Here is a 24,893-nt window from a genome sequence, read left to right as displayed (position 1 = left end):
TCCCTCCCTCCCTCCCTCCCTCCCTCCCTCCCTCTGCTCTGCTCTGCTCTGCTCTGCTCTGCTCTGCTCTGCTCCTCTCATCCCTATGACTTTTCATGAGGCAGCATTGAAAAGCTTGCGTGCCATCTAAATGGAATATGACCACTGGGGCCACCCCTTGAGGAGGGAGGGTTCAGACTGAACAGTGCAGCCAATATGTGTTACTTAATGAAACAAAACGTTAAAAAGGTAAATGACATGGTTAAAATATCATCACCCTCATGTAACCCACTGATTTATGTACAGTTACATGCTCACAACAGACTTCCAAATGGTAGAATAGAACCCTCCCCCCTCTCCCTTCCGTTCTACCCTGCCCCCACCCCGCCACCTGCCATGGTACATTGTAGGCCTGTGCTCTCACACTGAGCCATTTAACTGAATCAACCTAAGTGTAGGTCAACTGATATCGACTAAAGCAGCGCAGTACACATACACAACAAGGCATTAAGAACCTTATAGAAATTCTGACATTTGCTAACAGGAATGAAAATGTCGAGCTAAGGACGGTCACAGACACTGGGAAGCCAACTCAGGTCCTTTGCTGGAGTGTAAGTGCCCTTAACTGCTGAGCCATCTCAGCAACCCTTAACTCTAGTACTTTTAACTTGCAGGAGATTTCAAATTCATTACAAGCCGGGCGTGGTGGCACACGCCTTTAATCCCAGCACTCCGGAGGCAGAGGCAGGCGGATTTCTGAGTTGGAGGCCAGCCTGGTCTACAAAGTGAGTTCCAGGACAGCCAGACTATGCAAAGAAACCCTGTCTCAAAAAAAACAACCAACCAACCAAACAAACAAAAAACAAAAATTCATTAAAAAAAAAAAAAAACCTCAGAAAATATAAAGTAGAAAATGTAAAAAAAAAAGAAAAAAAGAAAATGTCTCTGAAAGGTATTTAAGACAGTAAAGAAATGATAAGTGTTTGAGTAGATATGTTTGAGATCATAGGTTATTTTGGAAAAAATGTTTTAGATCATCAACATTTTTATTAGATATTTTCCTTATTTACATTTCAAATGTTATCCCCTTTCCTAGTTTCCACTCCTAAAATCCCCTATCTCCTCCCCCCACCCCCCACCCCCAATTCCCCAACCCACCCACTCCCATTCCCAGTCCTGGCATTCCCCTATACTGGGGCACAGAACCTTCACTGGACCAAGGGCCTCCCCTGCCATTGATGACCAACTAGGCCATCCTCTGCTACATATGCAGCTAGAGCCACGAGTCCCACCATGTGTTTTCTTTGATTGGTGGTTTAGTTCCAAGGAGCTCTGGGGGTACTGGTTAGTTCATATTGATATTCCTCCTATGGGGCTTCAGACCCCTTCAGCTCATTGGTTACTTTCTCTAGCTCCTTCATTGGGGACCCTGTGCTCCATCCAATGGATGGCTGTGAGCATCCACTTCTGTATTTGCCAGGCACTGGATAGCCTCTCAGGAGACAGCTATATCAGACTCCTGTTAGCAAGCTCTTGTTGGATCTGCCATAGTGTCTGGGTTTGGATCATCAACATTTTAAACATGATATTAACAAATAAAGTCATAAATGTGATTCAAGGTCAGAGTATCTTGTTTGGAGCAGGCTGGCCTAAAACTAATTACGGTGAGGATGAACTTCAATCCTCCTGGGTACAGACATGATCCACCAGACCTGGCTTCTGTGGTGGTGAGGACTGAACATGTTTTCTGCATGTTAGACCAAATCTTCTACCAACTATACTATTTCAGGTTCCAGCGTACCTTTCTTGTATGTATGTATGTATGTATGTATGTATGTATGTATGCATGTATTTGAGACAGGGTTTCTCTGTGTAGCCCTGGATCCTGGAACTCACTCTGTAGACCAGACTGGCCTCGAACTCAGAAATTTGCCTGCCTCTGCCTCCTGAGTGCTGGGATTAAAGGCATGCGCCACCACTGCCCAGCCCAGTGTACCTTTCTTTAAGCTCTAGAGCACATGAAGGGGGGGGGGAAAAGAAAGAAAGGGAAGAAGAAACAAAGAGGACCTAAAGGCTGAGCACATGCCAGTCACCTCCCAGGGACTGCTGAACTTGGTCACTGCCTTTCTCACCTACTTGGGATGTTAACCCTTCAGTTTCCAGTGTGGCAGGAGGGGTGGGGCGGTTCAATAACGCTTTTTCCAAAAGTCAAGAAAATGTATACTTTGGGGCTTGAATTGTAACATTTGCTCTATACCTCAATAAATATGAAACAGACTAAAAACAATGGAAGAAAAGATCTCATCTCTTCTCCAACGTAAGGTGTGTTTCCTCGGAATGATTGTACTATTTATAGGCTTCTCAAAAAAGTCTGTTTGCTTGAAACAAGGTCTCGCAGTGTAAACATGAGGCCATCCTCCTGCCTCAGCTTCCGAGTGCCAAGATCACAGACATAAACCACCCCAAACCCGATTCATTTTTTTTCTCTTCAAGGAAATTTTATAAATACAAAATCTATTTCAATTTTTTTAAATTATTCATAGTCTACAAATATCTAACTCAGAACATTCTTCAGGCCGTAACCATGCTATTAACTTCTTATCTCTCAAACAATTTTCCACCGAGTCCAAAAACAACAGAAAGCAAGTCTAACTGGGAAAGATTTATTTTGCTGACAGATTATTATACTTGGTCTAGCTTTCCTTCCATCCTCCAACGCATATACTTCCCACTGCTAACCCACATTAAATAGCTATTTCAACTGCCAAATAGCTCAAGATCTATATATAGTGAGCTCAATAAACTTGTCTCGTCTATTGTATCATAAAAATTCCAGAAGTCAATTAAAGTACCCATTTTTTTAAGTACAGCAAAACTGATTTCACATTTCCTCTCAAGTATACACAAGCAAGCAAGCAATTAAGATGACCCCTTTCCATTCGTGGCTAAGAACAAGAATTGGATTTTTATTGTGCCTAATTAATCTACTGCTTACACTGTTGTGACTTGCGTCTCCCTCTCTCCACTTTATTCTATTCCAAGTTTTAGGGTCTGAGTTTTATCATGCATGCCTTCTTACAACTTCCTGTCTTTACTCAAATCTGGGAAGTAATTCTGGAAGCACATTAAACAGCTCAGACTTTTAAAGACCAAACTGGAGCAAAACTCTCCATCCTGTAACAGAGTCTGTATTTTTTTTTTTTTTTTGGCCTCCTATGGAGTTAACAGTAATCTGTCCTATAATAAACAAGCTCTTTAAACTATGCACATGTGTTATCTTGTTGAACTTTACCACATTTCTACAAGGAAGCTGAGGGCTGACACCATCTAACTGCAAAGAGCCTGTCCTTTCCAGACTCCTCAAGCAAGCTTCCTAGATAGTTGATAGTGTCATCTGACATAGTACTAAAACACACAGCCAATCAGATGCAGCTCCATCTTAATAATTCAAGAGAGCAAAGCAAACAGATCCGGAGCCTTCCTCCACCGGGAGACTCACACGCTGAAGTGTACAAATCTCTCGGTTCTGGCTCCCTCAGAAAGGACCTTAACTTTGCAAACTGCATCTCCATAACTAAATGGTTAATCAGAGGAGATCACTGGTGTACAAGAAAAAAAAAAGAAAAAAGAAAAAAAAATCTCTAATCAGAATATCTCCATTTTGTAACCACTTCGGAGGGAGAGGCAGGCAGATCTTCAAGTTCAAGGCCAGCCTGGTCTTATAGAATGAGTTCCAGGACAGCCAGAACTACAAACCCTGTCTTATAAAACCAGAAATATGGATGGATGGATGGATGGATGGATGGATGGATGGATGGATGGATGAAACAAAAATGGACTAAAAACTAAGCGTTGCAGAAGCATGGTCTAGGGACCATGTAGATCCCAAAGGCTTGCCAGAGTGTGCAACATCAAAGCAGTCTCCACAGCGCCACTGTGTGCCTGGCCCTCTGGCCCTCTCTCTCCCTCTCAGGAATGTGCATCAAGCTGCAAGGCCCCAGGACCCACGGTTTCAAAACAAGCAGAGGAGGCAGTGATGCAGGGAATGATGAGAATGCAGCTGTGCTCTGCAGCTGGGGAGCAAAGACACAGAAGGCAGAACATGAGTCTCCTAAGCTTCTGCCTTGTGAAACAGCCTTTGCAACGATGATGTTCGTAAGCATACACAAGACAGTTTATTCCTGCTATTTCTAAACAACATAAATCCCTAAAGTTTATCCATCTGAAGTTCCTAATAAGACAAATATTTGTAGAAATGGTAATATTTAAACGCCCCAAAAATTAAAAAAAAAAAAAATCTGTGAGAGCACTCCACAGGGTAATTTTTAAGAACATGAAGGGATCCCTCAAGTAAAGTTTGGTGACAGGTGTACATCTGACTCACATCACAGAAAGAAAAGGGCCAGGCTGTGATTCCTCCTTCAGAAGCAGAGAGCCACCTAAGAAGCAGCATTCTTCCTGCAAAAGCAATGACTGAACCGGAGCTTAAACCTAACCTACACTTGACAGGAAATAATGAATTCCAATGGTTGTGTTGAACTTGAAGATAAACACTGCAGTACAAATGATCATCTCTTTTCAACAAATAAATTGCAAAAACAAACTGGCAGACAGACTTGCAGTATATAAGACCTTATTTGGTTAATATATAAAAATCACAAGACAAAATTGGAAATTTGAACTCTTAAGGCTTAACTATTATTTATAAAAAATAGTGATACGGTGGTTATTGTAAAAAAAATGAAACAAAAAAAAAAACAAAACCAAAAAACAAGAGTCCTATCTTTCATAATTCATTCTATTTATGAGTAATATGTTAGGAAATCTAGGACCATATCAAAATAATGTGGTTAGGAGAATGGGTGAAATCAGATTTGGCATAAATTGATTAATTACTGAAGATATGTATGCAATGGCACATCTGTACATAGGTTTCGCTATACTATCTTGTTTTCTTTACTTGCTTTTTTTTTTTCTTAATAAAAGTGTGGAATATTTTAATATTTCCAGCAACAAGGAAATTTATTTCCCTAGGGTAAGTGAAATGGTTCATGCTTCAAGCCTAGGGCATTAAACCTGGGGCATTAAAGTAGCAGAGGTCCCCAGAGGAGCTAGCTCTGTGTGCTTCCAGGTGCCTGGGTGCTCTGCTTTGCCCTTCTACACTCTATCAATACCTGAGGTTAGATTAGAGATGGTGTGTGTGTGTGTGTATGTGTGTGTGTGTGTGTGTGTGTGTGTGTAAAATGAGGACAAGGGTTATGGGGCTGCACTACCCCCACTAAAGGCACACAAGCAAACTCACACAGGCTCCTGAACCATGACACAGGAAGGACTCAGAGACAAGCCCAGCGATGAAGACCGTGGTGTACTTTAAGATTTCTCCTATCTTGACTTACATACTTCAGACATTTCAAAGACCCTGACTGGTTTTATTAAAAGGATTTCAGTTTTTGAGATCCTGGAGGACAAGTCTTAAATGCTGGTGGCCTGAGATATGGACAAAATTCCCCATCCTAGAGCATGAAGCAAAGCTAGGGAGGGCCAATAAACCTTAAAGTTAGGGTCTTGGGTACACTGATTTTAATGCAAGTTACAACAAAAGGTGATTTGCACGTGCACACGCGCACCCTCTCGTGCACGCATACACACACACACACACACACACACACACACACACACACACACACGACTCAGAAGTTCCTTTGCAATGCAAAGCAGGGCTACTGATGATCCCTCCTCATGCAAATTACCTACACTCTCATTGGACAGTAACTTAGAAGCACAATAGACAATCACCCTAACAGGTATTATTACATCCTTAGTTAAGAGACTCTCAGGTACTCCTTTTTAAAAGGTCTAAAGATACATGGGGGGAAAAAAGAAAATATACACTCAAACTGTTAAATACATTATTTAAAAAATGATAATCACTATTCCTTTCTGAATTTTTATCAGGGTGCTCGCCTAAGGAGGGAAATGCCAACAGTTTTAACCTAAGAGCCCACAAAATGGCAAAAATAAGTGTTTATGTGAAATAGTGTTAGTCACATTTTTCAGTTCCTTACAATACAGCAAGAGGAGACTCCCTTCATTTTTATTTTATTTTATTTTATTTTAAAGATTTATTTATTATATGTAAGTACACTGTAGCTGTCCTCAGACACACCAGAAGAGGGCGTCAGATCTCATTTCGGGTGGTTGTGAGCCACCATGTGGTTGCTGGGATTTGAACTCTGGACCTTCGGAAGAGCAGTCGGGTGCTCTTACCCACTGAGCCATCTCACCAGCCCCCTCCCTTCATTTTTAAAATCATAAAGTTTTTGTTTTCTCTTGTGTGCCTGGTGCAGAGGCCAGAAGAGAGCCTAGATCCCCAAACTGGAGTGACAGCCAGCTGTGAGCTGCTCCAGGGGTGCTGGGACTGGAACTCCAGTCTTCAGCAAGAGCAGCCTGGGTTCTTTACCACTGAGCCACCTCTCAAGTTCCTGCTGGTGCTGGAGACAAAACACACAATACATTTTACCGTAACCTTATGCATTAGGTGGTAAATTTGTTAAAGGGCAAATCAAATGCCTACTGAATTTTTTTCATTAATTTTTTTTTTCTTGGTCAATTACATTCTCTAAAACAAAACAAAACAAAACAAAAAACCCACCCTAATCATCATCATCATCATCAGGCTTCCCAAGACAACATGGGATCAATTTGAATGATATCAGAGTTAACAGGAATGGCTGTAACTGTTCAAACAAATCATTAGTGGGTATTTCCTAGTATGCAACATTAAAGCTATAGCTTACATTTTCCAAAAGCAGATATCTAAATTGTGCTACACGTTTTAAATGTATTACTCAATATTTGCGATGTTTAGAGAACTCTAGGAGGAAAAATTAAATTTAAATAAAATCACCTAAAATCAAAATCATCATCTGAATATACTAAATTCTTCTTGTGTTGCAGGATCTTCGATCACACTGTGAACCCTGAGATTGTATTATTTACTGGAAAAAGCGGTTTCTCGTTGTGGTATGGATTAATCTTTGCACATACATTTAGTCCCTTTGGCTAGAATACAGACATGCCTTTAGGAAACACCTTTAATCCCAAACAATGAGGGTAAAGTTAGTTTGTAGAAGGAAGCAGCCATGTTTGAAAGTGATGTCTAATTGACTGGCAGGCAAAGTGACGAATCAGAGATAGATTGACAGAATAGGATACGCCCAACTCTCACAAGAAGACAGAGGAAAGGGAAACTACTTAAGAGAGCAGTGCAGAAAGAGAGAGAAAGAGAAGGAGGCGGGTTTACTGGGCCAGTTGCAGAGAGAGAGAACAAGCTAGACACAGGTGAAGACAGAATCAGCCAGAGAATGAGAAGGAGCCAGAAGATTAGAGCAGATTGCCAGAGTTAGTTTGAGGTCAAGCAGAGCAATTCAGTAGAGGCAAGGAGACAGAAGCCAGATTGAACCAGTCAACTTGGAGAGGAGTTTAAGTCAGAACAGCTGAATTGAATCAGCCAGCCAGAGTTCAGAAAGAACCAGGAAAGAGTAAGCTTATTCAACAGTAAATCCCAGAGGCTGAATGCATTCTGTCTAGGCCTAAGTTAGATTGTACAGAGGCTAGATACTTCCAGGACTAGGCCAAGGATAGCAGACTGAGGCATTAAGACTTGCATAGGGCTGGGCGTGGTGGCACATGCCTTTAATCCCAGCACTCGGGAGGCAGAGGCAGGNGGATTTCTGAGTTCGAGGCCAGCCTGGTCTACAGAGTGAGTTCTAGGACAGCCAGCGCTATACAGAGAAACCCTGTCTTGAAAAGCCAAAAAAAAAAAAAAAAAAAAAAAAAAAAAAAAAAAAAAAGACTTGCATAGGACAATTAACAGAAGAAGATACTATTACAATTTTTTTTTTAAAAAAGGGGGTTTATTTATTATATTATATATTTATATAAGTACACTGTAGCTGTCTTCAGACACACCAGAAGAAGACATCAGATTTCATTGTAGATGGTTGTGAGCCACTGTGTGGTTGCTGGGAATTGAACTCAGGACCTCTTAGAGAACAGTCAGTGCTTTTAACCACTGAGCCATCTCTCCAGCCCACTATTATAATCTTACATGACAAGCTGCTATAGATACTCTCAGGAATCTAGAGTTTCTGGAGAAACTAACAATAATTACCTTGCATACCCATAGTTAGCCAGCCTACAAAGTAAATGTTTTGTAATCACTCTTTTAAACAGTAATTCAACAAATGAAGAAAAAGGGGGGGTGTGATGAAAGGAAGTAGCCATCTGGCAGGGCGCTCACCTAGGGCATCCAGGTTCGACTGCAGGATGCACTACTGTACCCCATGAGAACCAGGATCAATGAACTTCTAGTCACTGACTACACAGCTTGCTGTCGCCCTTTACCTGTCAAGACCCCAAGCCTTCCTCTCTTCACACCCAGGCATCAGGCCAGATATGCGACCTTTCTAATACAATGCACACTGCAAGATCATGCCCCTGAAGCCGGCGCTATACTTTCTACCAGGACCTTCCCTTAATGTGTACATAGCCGGTTCATTCCCCAAATTCAGATCTCCGTTCAAAAGCCTGGTTTCACAAAAGCCTTCCCTGACGGCCTTGAAGTATATCACCACTCTGTAGCCCTCTCTCCTAGTATCGCCTTGCTTAGGCCTCTCCACAGGACTATCAAAGGACTTTACTATCTGCCTTTGACCATACGCATACTCTTCTATCAGGATCAGTTAACTTACACATCACACATGTGCATGCACACACACATGCACATATACACACACCTAATTTCTCTCCGTAAAACTGAAAACATAGGCAGTAGAAAAGATAATATGTGCCCTCATTTGTCCATCACTAGTCTCGATTTTAAGTTTCATTTATTTACAGACTCTATTTGTAAACACAGTTCATCAAAACAGAGGAAACCATTATCACAACTAAAAAATGGGACCAGGACTTCCCCAACACTGTGAAATACCCACTTAGGAGCTGGAGAGGTGGCTCCGTGGTTAAGAGCACTGGCTGTTCTTCCAGAGGAACCGGGTTTCATTCCCAGCACTCACATGGAGGTTCACAACCATATGTAACTCTAGTAACAAGGGATTCTGGCCTCTGAGAACAGTGCACACATGCTGTGTAGGCCAAACACCTAAAATAAATAAGTTAAAAAAAAAAAAAGCTGGAGAGATGGCTCAGCGGTTAAGAACACTGACTATTCTTCCAAAGGTCCCAAGTTCAATCCCAGCAACCACATGGTGGCTCACAACCATCTGCAATAGAATCTGATCCCTATTCTGGTGTGTCAAAATATATGTATGTATGTATGTATGTATGTACATATATATATATATATATATATATATATATATATATATATTTTAAAAACCTGCATCCAGTTAGAGGATAATTTTCTCAATTACTCTGGCCAGTGTTATACAAACCAATTTAATCCTGTCTCTGTTTACACAGAGCAGAAGGGGAAAAGCCGGAAAAGGGACCTGCCTCTGCCTCTTTGCCTCTGCTTACTGGCCTGGCCCGCCTGACCCCTGTTCCCATCGTTGTCAGCTGGACTTCTCTTCTTTAGCATGGCAGCATCTCATCAGGCAGCATCAGAGACCAGCCTTGCAGTGCCCCTGGAAGGCTGGTTACCCAGCAGCAGACAGCTGGAGGCACCATTTAAGGATCTGAGTGCAGGCACCCCTTTGCCAAGCCAAACAGTACCCTCTTCTCAGACCTCTGCGTTTCAGCCCACAGGCTTCTGAAGAAGCCTCTAAATGTTTACACCATTCTAACTGCAGCCCCAGTAAAGGGACAGAACTTTTTTTTTAAATTTATTTTTTAAAATTAGGTATTTTCTTCATTTACATTTCAAATGCTATCCCATAAGTCCCTTAGACACCCCCCCTCTGGACTCCCCTACCCACTCACTCCCACTTCTTGGCCCTGACATTCCCCTGTACTGAGGCATATAAAGTTTGCAAGACCAAGGGGCCTCTCTTCCCAATGATGGCCGACTAGGCCATCTTCTGATACATATGCAGCTAGAGACACGAGCTCCGGGAGTACTGGTTAGTTCATATTGTTGTTCCACCTTTAGGGTTGCAGACCCCTTTAGCTCCTTGGGTGCTTTCTCTAGCTCCTCCATTGGGGGCCCTGTGATCCATCCAATAGCTGACTGTGAGCATCCACTTCTGTGTTTGCCAGGCCCCGGCATAGTCTCACAAGAGACAGCTATATCAGGGTCCTTTCAGCAAAATCTTGCTAGTGTATGCAATGGTGTCAGCGTTTGGAGGCTGATTATGGGATGGATCCTGGGTATGGCAGTCTCTAGATGGTCCACCCTTTCGTCTCAGCTCCAAACTTTGTCTCTGTAACTCCTTCCGTGGGTGTTTTGTTTCCAATTCTAAGAAGGGGCAAAGTGTACACACTTTGGTCTTCGTTTTTCTTGAGTTTCATGTGTTTTGCAAAGGAGCAGAACTTTTAACTATGGCTTGCACTACTAAAAGCTCAAACTGTGTTCCCCACCAGGAATAGACAGGTCATTTCTTCTGGTACACAGTTAACAGTTCTCTAAATTAAATCCTTTCTTAGTAGCATGCACCATCTCTTTCTCTCTCTCTCTCTCTCTCTCTCTCTCTCTCTCTCATTCCTGGAGACTAAAACTGAGACTATTCTCTGGCTCATTAGTAAAGATTAATATAAAGCGAAACAATTCAGTCATTCTGATCTAGATTTGATCTGCGAGTGCTGAAAATAAGAGCTAAGAATAAGCAGGATACTATGTATTCGTATTCTGGGTTTTCATACATGCATCTTGGGAATTAGAACTTCCAAAACATGGGGTCTTGGGTTGTAGCTCAGCTGGAGAGCACAGGCCTCACCTTTGTAAGGCCTTGGGTACACGCCAGCATGGAAAAAGAAAAAGAAAAAAAAAAAGGAAAGAAAAATATCAACTGAGACATGAAGTGAATAAGTAATAACATTAAAAACCTGAGCAGGGCCGGGCATGGTAGCGCACACCTTTAATCCCAGCACTCGGGAGGCAGAGGCAGGTGGATTTCTGAGTTCGAGGCCAGCCTGGTGTACAAACTTTATCTCTGTAATTTACCAGGCAGAACTAGAAAAGAATGAGTCGTAAGAATGTGGCCAAAGTAAAGAAATTGTGGCTGTGAAAATACTTGATGAGAGAACAGAAACAATTATGACTGAACTGTAAAAAAAAAAAGATATAATAGATATTATAATAATAATAATGCAGCTTCCCAGCTGAGCTTGAACAACCTTAGGGACACGCCCTAGCAGCTCTGAAATCCTAACAAGGGTTTTAAGGTTTTCACCCACTCTTCTTTCCTGACATAACCTCTGTCTCACTCAGGCTTGCTCCTCTGGCCATTCTTCAGGACTAAACTTCTCTTCTTCATTGAATTATCACGAATCAGTTCTTCAAGAAATGCCTCGCTTGTCTGCTTCCCTCTGCTGTGGCGCACCATCTCTGCCTGGCTAGGCTTCTCCCAAGACTCTGAGTCCCGTGATTCTTGGCTAAGGAACAAATGCAAACGCATCCCACTCCCCGCTGGATCCAGACTTGGTAACAAACTTAGGTACAACTCCAAGAGAAGACACTGGAAGCTGTATTCTCAAAGCTAGGTCGATAAGGAAGGATTCACACACAACAGCGTGTCTGACAGCTTATGCTGAACGGTAACGTTTGCAACCTCTGGAGACTCAGTCATGGGTAGGAAAATTGGGGGTCTGATTGGCTATTATCTGATGCACCTGAACTAAAAAAGGCTTGTTCGGAACTAAAATATAAAACCTTAAGAAAAAAAGAAAGAAAAAGAAGTGTCTCAAATGTGTTTCCACCACAAAACTTCCTGGGATAGCCAATCTCTAAGGATCTCCTTGGTTGTTTTCTGTATTAGCAACACAGCCGAACAGCTTACAATTGATTAGATACATCCTTTTGGGAATCGTTTCTCTCCTTTCTGATTACTTCTGTCATAATAAATGGCCTGTAGAGATGGATCCATAGATAAAGTACTTGTTATGTAAGCAGAAGGAGCCGAGTTCAGATCCAAGTATCCAACTAAAAACTGGGTTGGCTAATGCACATCTGTGACTCTAGCACTGGGCTGGTGGAGGAAGCGGATACCTAGAGACAGCTCTGTCTACCCCACCCCTCCACCCCCCACCCCCAAAAAGGGCAAGTTTCTCAATTTGTTGAGAGATTATCTCAAGAGATAAGTGAAAGGTGGGAGATAGGAGATGGTACAGGAAAGAAGAGAGTGCTTGGTATGGGAGCATAAAGTGGAGGTTTAAAAAAGCTTGGTCGGAGCAACCACATGGTGGCTCACAACCATCCGTAACGAGATCTGACTCCCTCTTCTGGAATGTCTGAAGACAGCTACAGTGTACTTACATATAATCAATAAATAAATTTAAAAAAAAAAAAAAAAGCTTGGTCGGTAGGGAGTGGCACTATTAGGAGGCATGGCCTTGTTGGAGGAAGTATGTCACTGTGGGGGTGGGCTCTGAGGTCCTCTAGTGCTCAAGCTCTCCTCAGTGGTGAAAGAGAGCCTCCTCCTAGAACTGTTGGCTCCTCCAGCACCATGTCTGCCTGTATGCTGCCATGCTTCCCACCATGATAATGGACTGAACTCTAAAACTGTCAGCCAGCCCTAATTATATGTTTACCTTTATATGAGTTGCCTTGGTCATGGCGTCCCTTTACCACAATAAACCCCACAGACTTGAGTTTGGATCACTAGCACCCACACAGCAAACAACACAGCCACATGCATCTCGGGGTGGGTGCAGAAGGAAGAGGCAGATCCTGGGGACCTGCTGGCCAGCCAGTCTAGCCAGAACCCTGCCTGGGAGCTCCAGGTTCGGTGAACAGCTGGGTCTTCCAGAATGGGGCAGTATAGAGCTGGATATCTCACATCCTCTCTGGCCTCAGCACGCACGCGCACGCGCACGCGCACGCGCGTAGTCACTTATACATCGTGCACTTGCACACACGAGACAAAACAAGTGTCATTCCTAAAACCATGACTGGGAAAAGTGCTGAGCTCCTCAAAAATCACAAGTGGGAAACAAAGGAGAGGAAGGAACGCTCGGGGAAGCTGGAAAAGGAGTGAGAAAGGTTCCGAGGTGGCGCCTGTCCTCTAAGGAGTTGTATTCCAAGAAGGAAGAGAAGCAGCTAAGAAGGCAACAGATACCTGCCTGTCACAGTCCAAACTCAAGAAACAACAGCAAGCTGTAAACTTCGGAGTGACTTACACCCAGATCCTAGGCTGGCAATTACAACAACAACAACAACAAAAAGATATTGCATCTTTTTATTGGTTCACTTATTTTGGAGGCAGGAGGAGAGTGTCTGCCATGATATCTACATGCAAGTCCAAAGCCAAGTTGCAAGAATCTGTTCTCTCCTTCATCTGAAAACTCGGGTTTTCAGACTTGGCCATAGGCTCTTTACCCACTGAGCCCTGTCACTGGCCCAGATTCAGGACGCTTGCTCTCAGCAGACTTCCTTTATCTCACCTCATTTCATTCTGTCCACCTCCAAAGTCATTCACCAATGTCGTTGTTATAAAGTTACATTTGTGTTAGATTCTATCCCCGAGTTACTTACTTCCTTCTCTTTCTTTTCTTTCTTTTTTTTTTTTTCTTTCCTTTTGTTTTCTTTTGAGATGAGAGTTTCTTTGTGTAGCCCTGGCTGTTCCAGAACTCACTCTGGAGACCAGGCTGGCCTTGAACTCAGAGATCTATCTGCCTCTGCCTCCTGAGTGCTGGGATTAAAAGCGTGCGCTACCACCACCACCACCCAGCCGCTGCTTACTTTCGAACCAGGAATCTGAAATTCTTTCTTTTACCACACATCTGTTGTTTGACGCTGCTTTATACAGCTCATTCCTCTTCAGGAGATTTATCTGTTCCTAAACAAAGAATCCTCTTAGGAAGGATTTCACATTAGGCAGGTAACCTTTTCCTTTCCAGAAACTAATGAGAGCTATTGTACAAACAGGTATGGACAGAGGAAGGAAGCGCCCTGCCAAAATACTCATAAAGAGCCACAGAAATCAGTTGGATTCCTTGGCTTGCCGCTGGGATCCATCCCAAGATAAGCTGGTCGTTCCTCAGTAACTGTCCTCTACTCCCACCCCAGCTTAGACTCTCTGCAAAGTTACTTCTAATGGAACGGACCCAAGGTGTTTCCAACAATGATAACCGACCTGTGAGCCCTGCGTCCAAACAGATCAGAAGCCAAGGCCATGTTCTGTCAGGACAGCCTTTGGGCAAGACACAGCTTCTTTCAGGTTCAAATTCTTTGGCTTGTACAAGGATGGGGAAAATACCCACCTTGCAAATAAATGTCAAGACATAGTTCAGTGAATTCCCCTACTCTGAATGGCACAGGCAATAACTGACAGAGACAAAAGCAATTTTCTCCCCGTCCCCGCGCCTCTACTCCTGCTTCAACGTTGGTCAGAGTCTGACCGGATGTTGTAGAATGTCAAGAAGTTTGTCAAGGACTTAAATCCTAAAAGCATCTTTTCTGCCTGTTTTGGTGAGCACAACCCCGCTATATCTATAACTAAACCTCCCTGGCTCGCTCTTTCTGCTCAGGGATCAAACCCAGAAACTCACTGTTCTACCACTGAGCTACACTTTCAACAACTATCTTAGAAGATCTATTTTTATTTTTAATTGTACACACACACACACACACACACACACACACACACACAGAGTTCCAGGTGGTTTGAGCTAGGGTCCTCTGGAAGAGTGGTTCTTTCCCACAGAGTCATCTGTCCAGCCCCCAAACTGTGCACTTTAAAGGAATAAATTATATGTATGTGTCTTTTACTCATATTCCTAAGCATTATTTTCTGAATAATTCTGTTCTTCACAACAAAGATTTTCAATCTTTTCTAATAGCAAAAATATTCTGCAACTCCAAAAATAAGGAAAAAGTTAATCCACACATCATACAGCAATTCCTCAAAGAAAAAATAGTTTTACATACTGTTAGATAAGATTAGTCTTGAATTAGATTATAAGACATTAGACAGTGGTTTTCACTCAATTCTCTTTTCGGTAACCCTATATAATTACCCTGCGTGTCGATTACAGATGTGTAAACTGATCTGCACCATAAACTTTCATATCCAACCATTCCAGCAAAACCCTAACTAAACAATCCTAATGGCTTTCAAACCTAATGGTCCTATTTCTCGATATTCAACACAAAACAAGACTGTCTGAAACATGTTTCAAGCATTTGTTTCCTATATTTAACATATGGGCTTATAGTGCTGGCTTGTGATCCCCGCCCTTTCGGAGGCAGAGGCAGGACAGTATCTGTGAGTTCAAGTCCAACATAGTCTGCGTAGAGACCTTGTTGTCTCAGGGGAAGGGAGGGAGAGAAGGAAAGGAGAAAGGGAGAAGGGGAGGGAGGGAGGGAGGAAGGGAGGGAGGAAGGGGAGGGAAGGGGAGGAAGAATCAAGGATGGGAAAGGAGAGAGAGAAGGAAAGGAGAGAGGGAGAAAGGAAGGAAGGGAGGGAGGGAAGGAAGGAGGGAGATGGGGGAGAGGGAGGGTAAGGGGGAAGGTGAAGAGCAGGAAGGGGAAAAGGAGGGGGAATTTGATGAATATTTCTGAAAACAAATCGTGATCAACTAGCAGCAAATCATATATTAAGATTTGAACTTGGAGTTATTGCTACTCCCCCCCCCCTTTCTTTTTTTAACTAACAGCAAACTTTATTCAGAGCATCAGACAATTTATTCTCTGAGGATTAAGAGGAATCACATGAGTAAAGTGTAGAATCCCAAGGACAAGCCACATGTGGAGCACGTGGCAAAAACCATGGTTTTCCATAGAGGTATATAAACAGTAGCCAGTGAGAGAAATAATGGAAGTAAACTCACTCCTATCCACCACACCTGGGCGGGGCATGAAAACACATCTCAAGAACAATTCCATGTTTTTGAAGACATTGAACTTAAAAGACTCGGTTTTCTTGGCGTTTTCTCACAAGCACTCAGAGTTCTCTCTTGACTCCATTCTTGGATGGAATTCTGATGATAGTAGACTAAAGGTCAAAGTGTGTGTTTTAAAGTTCTAACCTCAGGACTAGTATATGAAATTGGAACTGATTCATGTCAACACTATGAATCTTAGGTATGCAGGAGAAAAAAATAAAAACGACATAATCTTGCACTGATAGTAATGATTTCTAAAGATATGCTGAGCTAGGTCTACCTTTGAGATGTACTGTTTAGTCACTTTTAGAGACTCAGTGTTCTTACAGACCGCATGTGTCGTGGTGCCAGGCGTACAGGTAAGCTAAAGGCACAGCTGGCTGAGGTATCATGGCTCTGCTGCAGTTGGCTAGAACAAACAGGAAGTTCCGTCTCCTCCAAGTCTGTAAAGAATCAGCTGCTAGTCCACAAAGCCATCTGCCCAACAGTAGGAAGCAAAGAAAAACTAATCTAATCTGATACATCTGCATCTAACACAAGCTCTGATAAGCAGGCCAGAAAACCACCGCAGAGTTGGAACTGTCCGCTGTTAAAAGGTTTCCATAAATGTAATAAATGTATCGAGTGCTTCCCCCTTTTCCTATGTAAAACATGAGTGTCAGATAAGTTCCAGTTATATATAAATATTACACTGTTTCTCTGTGGTTTAGGCTAGTGACAAACACAAAAGGACAAGAAGCAAAGGGGAAACATTTTGCATTAAATACATGACATTATATAAATGTTTAAAGTGGTATACATTTCCAAGGCTTCAAGTTATTTCTGTTAAACTGTCTATAAGTTTTAAGAGAGGAAAAAAAAAGAAAAGATTGCTATCTTTGTATTAAGCCCACTACACAACAAGCAGTTATCGTTATTATTCATATAACGATCCTTTGAACATTTTTTATAACTTTTTTTTCCTGGAAACAATGTCTCCCTGTAGAGGTCAGGCAGGTCCCAGACCCCCATCTCCCTACCTAAGCCTCCAAATATGCCTGTCTTACCCACATCAGTTTGTTAGAATCACATAACATTCTCCAAGGTAAGTAGTATTAGTTTCATTGGATAAACCAGTAAACTATAAAGGCTATTCAAGTCAGGTCTTCTCAAACTTACAGTACACACACACACACACACACACTCCCGAATCCTTCAAGAACATGTCAAAACACAGTCTCAGGTGACTCCCTCTACCCAGGTGGGTCTGGGAAGTCTGCTGAAAATAACAGGTAAGTGTCACACAGGTGGGCTGTCCCCCACCCAAGCCACAAAAGATACTGCTTTTAGCTAACATGGTTCAACTTTCAAGCCATGTCAAGCTCTGCTCTTTTCTCCCTATGCATCGATATTCTCAAGGCACGCAGGCCTCCATGAAAATCCCAAAATAAGTGTAAAACTTTACATCCAGTTAAATACCTCTAGCACCAACTTCCAGCAGAAACTATGAGTGGAAGGTGCCCAAGTTTAAAAAAAAAATGTAAAACTGAAGAAAGGAGTAGATGAGAAGTCCTTTCCTGTGAAAGGCAGGAAAGATTACTATTAAATTACTTAAAATTGCTACCTTGTCAGTGTGAATACTATTGTACTTTGCTGAGTGGAAGACTAGGCAACTACAGGTTCCAGAACATAAAGGAAACTCCAGACAAAACTATGAGGCTGTTTATAGAGCACAGCCTTGAGTACAATGAAGGAACACAACTACCCATTCATTTCTTGCTCGCCGGGAGTCACATCGAGGGCCTCATGCATGTTAACAAGGGCTCTAGCGATGAACAATAGGTCCCCAGCCCCATAGTACACACTGTTAAAAGGATGGATTTTACGGTATGTGGCTCTCTCCGCTTTTAAAGGAGGAAAAAATGAACCTGAGAAAATTGCAAGCCCCGGACATTTACCAACAATTTTAAACTTCCAAAAATTTTTGTATCAGTATTTCTTGGGTTTTTGTGTTTGGTTTTTGGGTTTCTTTTTTTTTTTTTAGTTTATTTATTTTTATTTTCTGTGCATCAGTGTTTTCCCTGCATGTCTGTCTGTATAAGTGTGTTGGATCCTGCACTTAACAGACAGTTGTGAGCTGCCATGTGGGTGCTGCGAATTGAACCCGGGTCCTCTGGAAGAGCCGTCAGTGCGTTTAACCACTGAGCCCTCTCTCCAACCTGTATTCTTATTAGAGCCTCCGGGTAGATTAAGAAGCCCTTTTGGATTCCCATCGTGTTCCAGACTGTCTACCTTTCTGTGTGATGAATCAGCAGAGACACTCACTACCAATGACTCAGATGCGAATGACATGCCGCAGCGAATGGGGGACAGTGCAAACCCTGAAGCCACTCAGGACTCAGGGCTTGCTATGCACTAAGAACAGTTCCCAATTGACCCGGATTTATAAGGTTTACTAAGTAGAACATGCCCCATTCGGGGTTCAGCAAATATGCTGACTAACTGCTGTGTCTCTCAACAGCACTCCTGGGAAAGTGCTCTCTGCATTAAAGGATCCTCAGGCCTCAACTCTGAAGCTGAGTTCAAATGCTACAGTAGCAACACAATCTTGACAGGAAAAAAAAAATCATTTGAATAGTAGTAGTAAAGTATACATTTTTTAACTGCTAACAAAACAAGAAAACACTATTTTGTATCTTCTTCACTTTTGGTGGTTTTTTCACCCTGGTGTTAAACACCTTCTGAAGCAAACTAGAGAGGATCAGAAAGCAATCTCTGAGCCTACAGATTTGGCTTCATTTCTCTTCAGCTCCAAACTTCACAGGCTCTCTCTCTCAAATGCCTAACTATCAGTGACAACTTTAATAAAGCATGAAAGGGGAAAAGATAAGGAAATATGCTAAATAATGCAAGGTTAATTCCTTTTTCTTCCCCTCACAGCCACAGAAGGGAGGGGGAGAGAGGGGACAGGAGGGCTAGAGAGAAAGCAAGAGACGACCCTCCTCCTCCTCCTTTTTTTTTTTTTTTAAGATTTATTTATTTTATGTATATGAGCACACTGTAGCTGTCTTCAGACACACCAGAAGAGGGCATCGGATCCCATTACAGATGGTTGTGAGCCACCATGTGGTTGCTGGGAATTGAACTCAGGACCCTTGGAAGGGCAGTCAGTGCTCTTAACTGCTGAGCCATCTCTCCAGCCACCCGAGTGCATTCCTTTCTAATCCGTACATCATAACTGTCATGTTTATATCTATGTAATCTTGACTCACTTAAAGTCTAAGCCTCTCCTTTCTACCCTGGCAGTGGGGATAAGGAGCAGCTACGTTACAGTGCCGCACTGACCTTTATGCACTTCAGCCCTGCGCTATGCAGGTAGAAGGCTCAAGTAGATATTGGCTTATAACATAAAGCCTTCAGTGCTATCCTTAGCTAGTTAAGAGTCCTGTTTTCTGTGGTAACTGTCTTCAGGCAGTACCTCTGTAAACAGAACAGACAGATAAAGACTGAGAAGCTCTCAATGCTGCTGCTTCTTTGGACGTCCACGAAGCCACAACTCACCCTTCTTGCCTCGTTTCCTTCCTACACTTGGGAGCATCACTGGACAATGCCTGTGCCCTAGCCGGTTCTATGCCCCCAGACTGCAACCCGGTGCCTCTTAACCCTGACTCACGTTGGAACTACATGGGGAATTTATAAAAATATTAAGGCCTGGGCTCCATTCCCAAACCCATTAAATCACATGGGAGTGGGAGTAGAGGGCAGGAAGGGCCAAGAATCAGCAAGGGGGGGGGGCATTTATTTTTAAGTTCCACACATGATAGCAACAGGCTGCCAAAGTTAAGAACCACAACTCTTTGACACTTAAAAATACCGCGAAAGCATCCACAAGAATATGCGGATGGATATGTGCGCACTGGATATGTGCGCACGGAAATCAGTGTGGCTTGACCCAAGAGCCTCACCCTCAAGTTAGTCCCAGCTTGATCCTCTCTTCCCTCTAGACGAAGAGCCAATAAATACCAACAGCGGGCTGTGGTCCCATGCTCTTACACTGGTAAGTCAGGGCTAAGTTTTACCCTTCTTCCTAGAGTCCAGCCTTGCTCTCTCCAAATCTATACCACTTTATTCCTTTCTTGCCCAGTTTCCTTACAAGACGCCGTGAATGCAGGCGTGTAATGCTCGCCTGTCTGGTTTGAAAAACACAAACAGGTAGCAGGTAGCATACCATGTACTGATTACCCCACTTACAGCTAGTTACTACCACACTGGAAAGGTAGAAAATGAGTTTCAAAACTAATTAATGAAAACTATAGAGCTTGCATCATTAAAGGATATCTGGAAATGTGGATGTTTAAGCTCCACTCCCACAGTATCAGCCCTGTGTTCTAGCCCTCATGGGGTGGTTTTAACCGGTTTCCTGGCAGCAATTTAACTAAGACAATAGAATAATAAAGTGAGCTAGGGAAAGCCAGAACACACTCACCACACGGATGTTTAATCAGCACACCTTGGGGGGAAGGGAAGCAGGCTGGTTTCACTTTTTATTCCAGGCTGGCCCCAACCACAGAGAGATCTGCCTGTCTCTGCGTCTGTGGTGGGATCGAAAATATGCACAACCACCGCCAACAATACTAACTTCTTGAAGGAACAGTATTTTTTCAAACCCTGAAAAAGGTCCTGTAGGCATACTGCAGGGTAAAGGGAAAATAAACGTGGTTGGGCATACAGTGTGAATGAATGCAAGCGTCACTGGACAGTAGACAAAATATATCTTTGTTTCACTACTGACAGGTGGGCGGTACCTAAGAAGTTTATAAAATACAGCTTACTAGAACAGGAGTGTTAAACTACGTAGCCCACATAAACCCAGCAGCAAGTGGATTTCACTGTTCCACTAGAAGAAATGGCATATAATTCTAAGTCAGCAACAACCTGAAAAGTGGGGAAATGGTTCAGCCTCAACATTCTAAAATATATATTCCACAACTGGTAAAACCATCTAAGAAATAAAATAAAATAAAATAAAATAAAAAGTCTAAAATTCTAAAACTCAGGGAAGGAGACAGTGGAGAAGTATGCCTGCTAATTAGATACTGTGGTGAAATATGGCTTTGTTTTGTTGGGTCCTCCAGCTTGAAATGGAGCCATGGTTACCAGTAAAAGAAAGCAAGTCTCAATTCCCTATTCAATAAAAAAGGTTCAAATTCCACAGACCAAAAAAAGAAAAAATGGTACCCTGGATTGTTTGTTTTTAAGGAAGATTAAATTTGGGAGTTGCCAACACCCAAACGAAAAACATTCCAGAGCATTAGGCTCAGTTACAGAGGGGAGCCATCTACACTCCCAGCACTGGGCTCCCGCACTCACTCAGAGGAGGACCCATTAACAAAAGATGTTTCTTGCCCTCTCACAAGATACACCCTACTTATTTCTCCTGTTTTTGTTGTTGTTGTTCAAAGTAATTTAAAATATATATAATTTTAGCACAAGCAGCCAGGCCAAAAAAAATGAAGTTTTACATCTGCCAACATATCTCCCAAAATAAGACCCCTGTCAGATGAACCCTGAAAGAATAGTGGAAATGACAAGTTCTTTTATTTGGACCATAAGATGCTGTTAAAAATAAAGCTAAGGAATGCAGCCTTCCCAAAGCTGTGTCTTCAATTCCCCTTAACCTTCATATTTTTACATTTGAAAAAAAAAGAGAGAGAGAGAGAGAAGAAACCTGGAAATTTGATTACCATTCTTATGAATTCCTTTGAAAGAAACTTTAATGAGTAACAGATATCTTGAATAAGTGGCAAGCCACCAGGACAGTTGTTCTGGCTGATAAAAATCTCTTGAGACATTCACATAAAAGTCCAAAAATATATCCTACAAAGACACACTGATTCTCTAGGTATAAAAGTCATATTAATACTTTAAATTATGATCCTAATATATTCATTACTACAAACTACCTAACCCACAAGTAAAGTTAGTAAATTGGTGGGGGTTAGGGGGTGGAGACAGACTCTCCAACACATAGCCCTGACTGGTCTCCAACTCCCTGCCTTCCTGTCTCTGCCTCACAGGGCTGGAATCACAGGTGTGAGCCTTGATGCCTGGCTTCAATGTCGTTTTATGTTTTGTTTTGTTTAAGCAGTGTTGGGGACCAAACACTGGGCCTTAATGGGTGCTAAGCAAATGCTCTACTACTGAGCTACATTCTCAGCCCAAAGTTAGTAAATGTTTTTACAGCCCTTTAATGGATAACAAAGCCAAGAATTAAAAAATTGTGGGTGGAGAGTTAAAACTGAAAAGCCATCGAGTAAAAGATGTGGCTTCCTCGAGTGAAACACAGAGGTCAAACCACTTCCCCCAGTTTTGGAATTGCTTCCTTTCAGGTAGATGGAGGTGCAATTATACTATACACTTGGTTAAAAATCTTTCAAACTTTCAAATTCTCTAATAGAACGTTCCTGCTGCAAGAAGAAATGTTTGGTGACATAACACACACACACACACAACAAACATAAAGAGCACACACCTCCAACAAATATTTTCCTGATTGTTCAAGACCGCAATTAGTTCCTGAGACTCCAGAACTTAGTTGCTACAGCATCTCTGCTGTCCAAAATACCGCTGGGGCGACTTTAACATGGGTTTACTGCGAGATAACGCTTAGATATTGCTAAGGCTACGCTTTCTTTAAAGGTGCCTTTGCTTGTAAACACTGCTAGGGAAGTGGAGATAAAACAACCTGATAGCCCGAGATGGACACGTGGGAAATCAGAAGACGTCATCACCTCCACGAATCGATTTCCCTAACACTCGATATCTCTCTCTCTCTCTCTCTCTCTCTCTCTCACACACACACACACACACACACACACACACACACACACACACACANAGAGAGAGAGAGAGAGAGAGAGAGAGAGACTCAGAGACAGACAGACATACAGACAGAAGTCTAGGTTGCCAAATCGTGGGGAATACCAACTGTCTATCATTCTAAAGCAATAATCCGGTTCCAGGGGCGGAAAAAAGAGCACGTGTCCAACTTTTCTGGGTCGGGGTAACTTCCCAGCAATCATTTACTCCAAGTAAAACTCCATCCCCGCTGTAGAGAGTGGAAGGGAACTCTGGGCCCCGGACCGAGGGAGCTCCCTGGTGGAAGACTCGGGAGGCGGCCCCGAGCCCCGCACCGGCCCGCCCCGCCCGGCTCACCTCCGCCGCGGGGATGTTGACCACGCCGGTGGAGCGGCGCTTCTCCCGCAGCTTCCTCTTCTCGATCTGCCCCTTGCCTTTCCTGGCGCTGGGTCCCGAGCTGCGGCCCTTCTCCGGGGCGCTATCCGGCTCCTCCTCATCGCCCCGGGACCCAGGCGCTCCCACGGCCGCAGCGGCGCTAGGGCACTCGTCCTCCGCCCGCCGGGAGCCGGGAGCCGCGCGGGGCAGCGCGGACGAGCCGTGAGCGCAGTTCAGGGCGCCGGGCCCGGGGGCGGCAGGTGCGGCCGAGCCCGCGGGGCCGTGGTTGAGCTCCGAGGTTCCCGCGACCGCGGTCGGGGTCAGCGATCCCGCGGGGGACTTGGCGGCTGGATCCCCGCCGCTCGACCCCGGGCCCGCGGGGTTCTGCTTGGCGCGCATCTTCTCGCGCTTCGCCTTCCACTCCTCCAGGAAGTCCGTGGTGGTGCTGCCGCCGCTCCGGTAGCCGCCGGTCGCCATGTTCCCAGAGGGGCCGGCGGGGGCGCCCCTCACGCCGCGACTCCCGTCTCCCGCCGCCGCCGCCGCCGCCGCCTGCCCGGGGAGCGAGAAAGCGCTGGGGACTGCGCGGGGCGAGCGCGCTGCCCGACCGTCGCTCTGCAAGGAAGCACACGGGGCGGGGGAGGGGGCGCGGCGTCAGGTCCCCGGGTGGCCGCAGGACAGCGATCGCCGCGCCCTCGGCGTGGCCGCGGGTCCCAGCCGCCAAGTTCGCAGGACGTACCTCTGTGGTGCACCCCGAGAACTCCGACCCCGGGGAAGGAAGAGAGAGGAAGAGACGGGCCCCACCCTCGCCGCCCTCCCCGTCGCACCCAGGTTCCCGACCCCGCACGGGGACACCCGCGCCGCTGCCACCTGTGTGCACAGCTCCCCGGGACTCCCATTCCGCTCGCGCGGGCCTGAGCTCCGCACCGCGGACGCCTCCATTCCGAGACGGGACGCGGAGAGCCACCAGCCGGCTGGAACCGGAGGGGACATGTCCAGCGGAGAGGGGACCCGTGCGCGAGTCCGGTGCGGGTGGCCCGGAAGAGCCCCTTACCTCCGAGAAGTTTTTAGGTGGGACAAGGAGCGTGGCGGGGATGCGGGTTGTCCAGGTGAGCCCGAGCGTCCGGGACGCGCACAACCAGCCCCGGCAAACTCGCCGGCCTGAGCTCGGGGGCTGTCCCTGGCTGGAGGGAGGGAGCGAGCGAGGGGCGGAGGGGGGCGGGAACCGAGCGGGGCCGAAGCGGGGCGGAAAGGGCCGAGTCCCTGCGGCCCGAAAGGGGGCGGAGGGAGTGGCGCCGAAGCTCCGCCCTCCGTGCTCAGGTGCGCGGCGCCCCGCCCCTCCCGCCGCTCTGACTCCTCCCTCCCGGGAATCGCACTCAGAGCCGACACCTCCTACCCAGGCTCGCAACTTCGCAGCGGGCGGCCTTCCAGCTCGGCAGATTCTTGGGCGGGATCGGCCGATCCACGCCCCTCTCTCTCCTCACTCCTCTTCCCCGCCCCTCGGGTCTCCCACCACTCTTCCTTTTAAGTACAAGACCGTATTATTCTAGGGAAAGTTGTGACTTGCCGGAGGAAAAGTGCTACCAGCTAGGGGATGATTCAGGACCTGGCTCGCCAGGGTGGGGAAATACCCACATGGTCCCTTTCCCTCGCCGCCCTTCCCTCCCCCTTTCCAGACCCCAGAGGGGGTGGTAAGTAGGAGA

The 24,893-nt window shown here is 44.7% G+C and overlaps 1 protein-coding gene across 1 annotated transcript in view; it reads right to left on the bottom strand.

Moving 5' to 3' along the window:
- Positions 1-24,451, bottom strand: part of Pawr (pro-apoptotic WT1 regulator) — an 86,111-nt gene extending 61,660 nt beyond the window's left edge. Inside the window, exons 1-2 of the mRNA XM_021174512.2 lie at positions 24,245-24,451; positions 23,176-23,805 (exon numbers count right to left, since the gene is read on the bottom strand). Coding sequence (XP_021030171.1) covers positions 23,176-23,670 — 495 coding nt within the window. The 5' untranslated portion in view covers positions 23,671-23,805; positions 24,245-24,451. The remainder of the gene's footprint in view (positions 1-23,175; positions 23,806-24,244) is intronic.
- Positions 24,452-24,893: the final 442 nt, after the last annotated feature.

Source organism: Mus caroli, chromosome 10 (genome assembly GCF_900094665.2).
Source record: "Mus caroli chromosome 10, CAROLI_EIJ_v1.1, whole genome shotgun sequence".
In the NCBI taxonomy this organism is placed as follows: domain Eukaryota; kingdom Metazoa; phylum Chordata; class Mammalia; order Rodentia; family Muridae; genus Mus; species Mus caroli.
The sequence above is the reverse complement of the archived record's forward strand: the minus strand, read 5'-3'. Positions and strand labels throughout refer to the sequence as shown.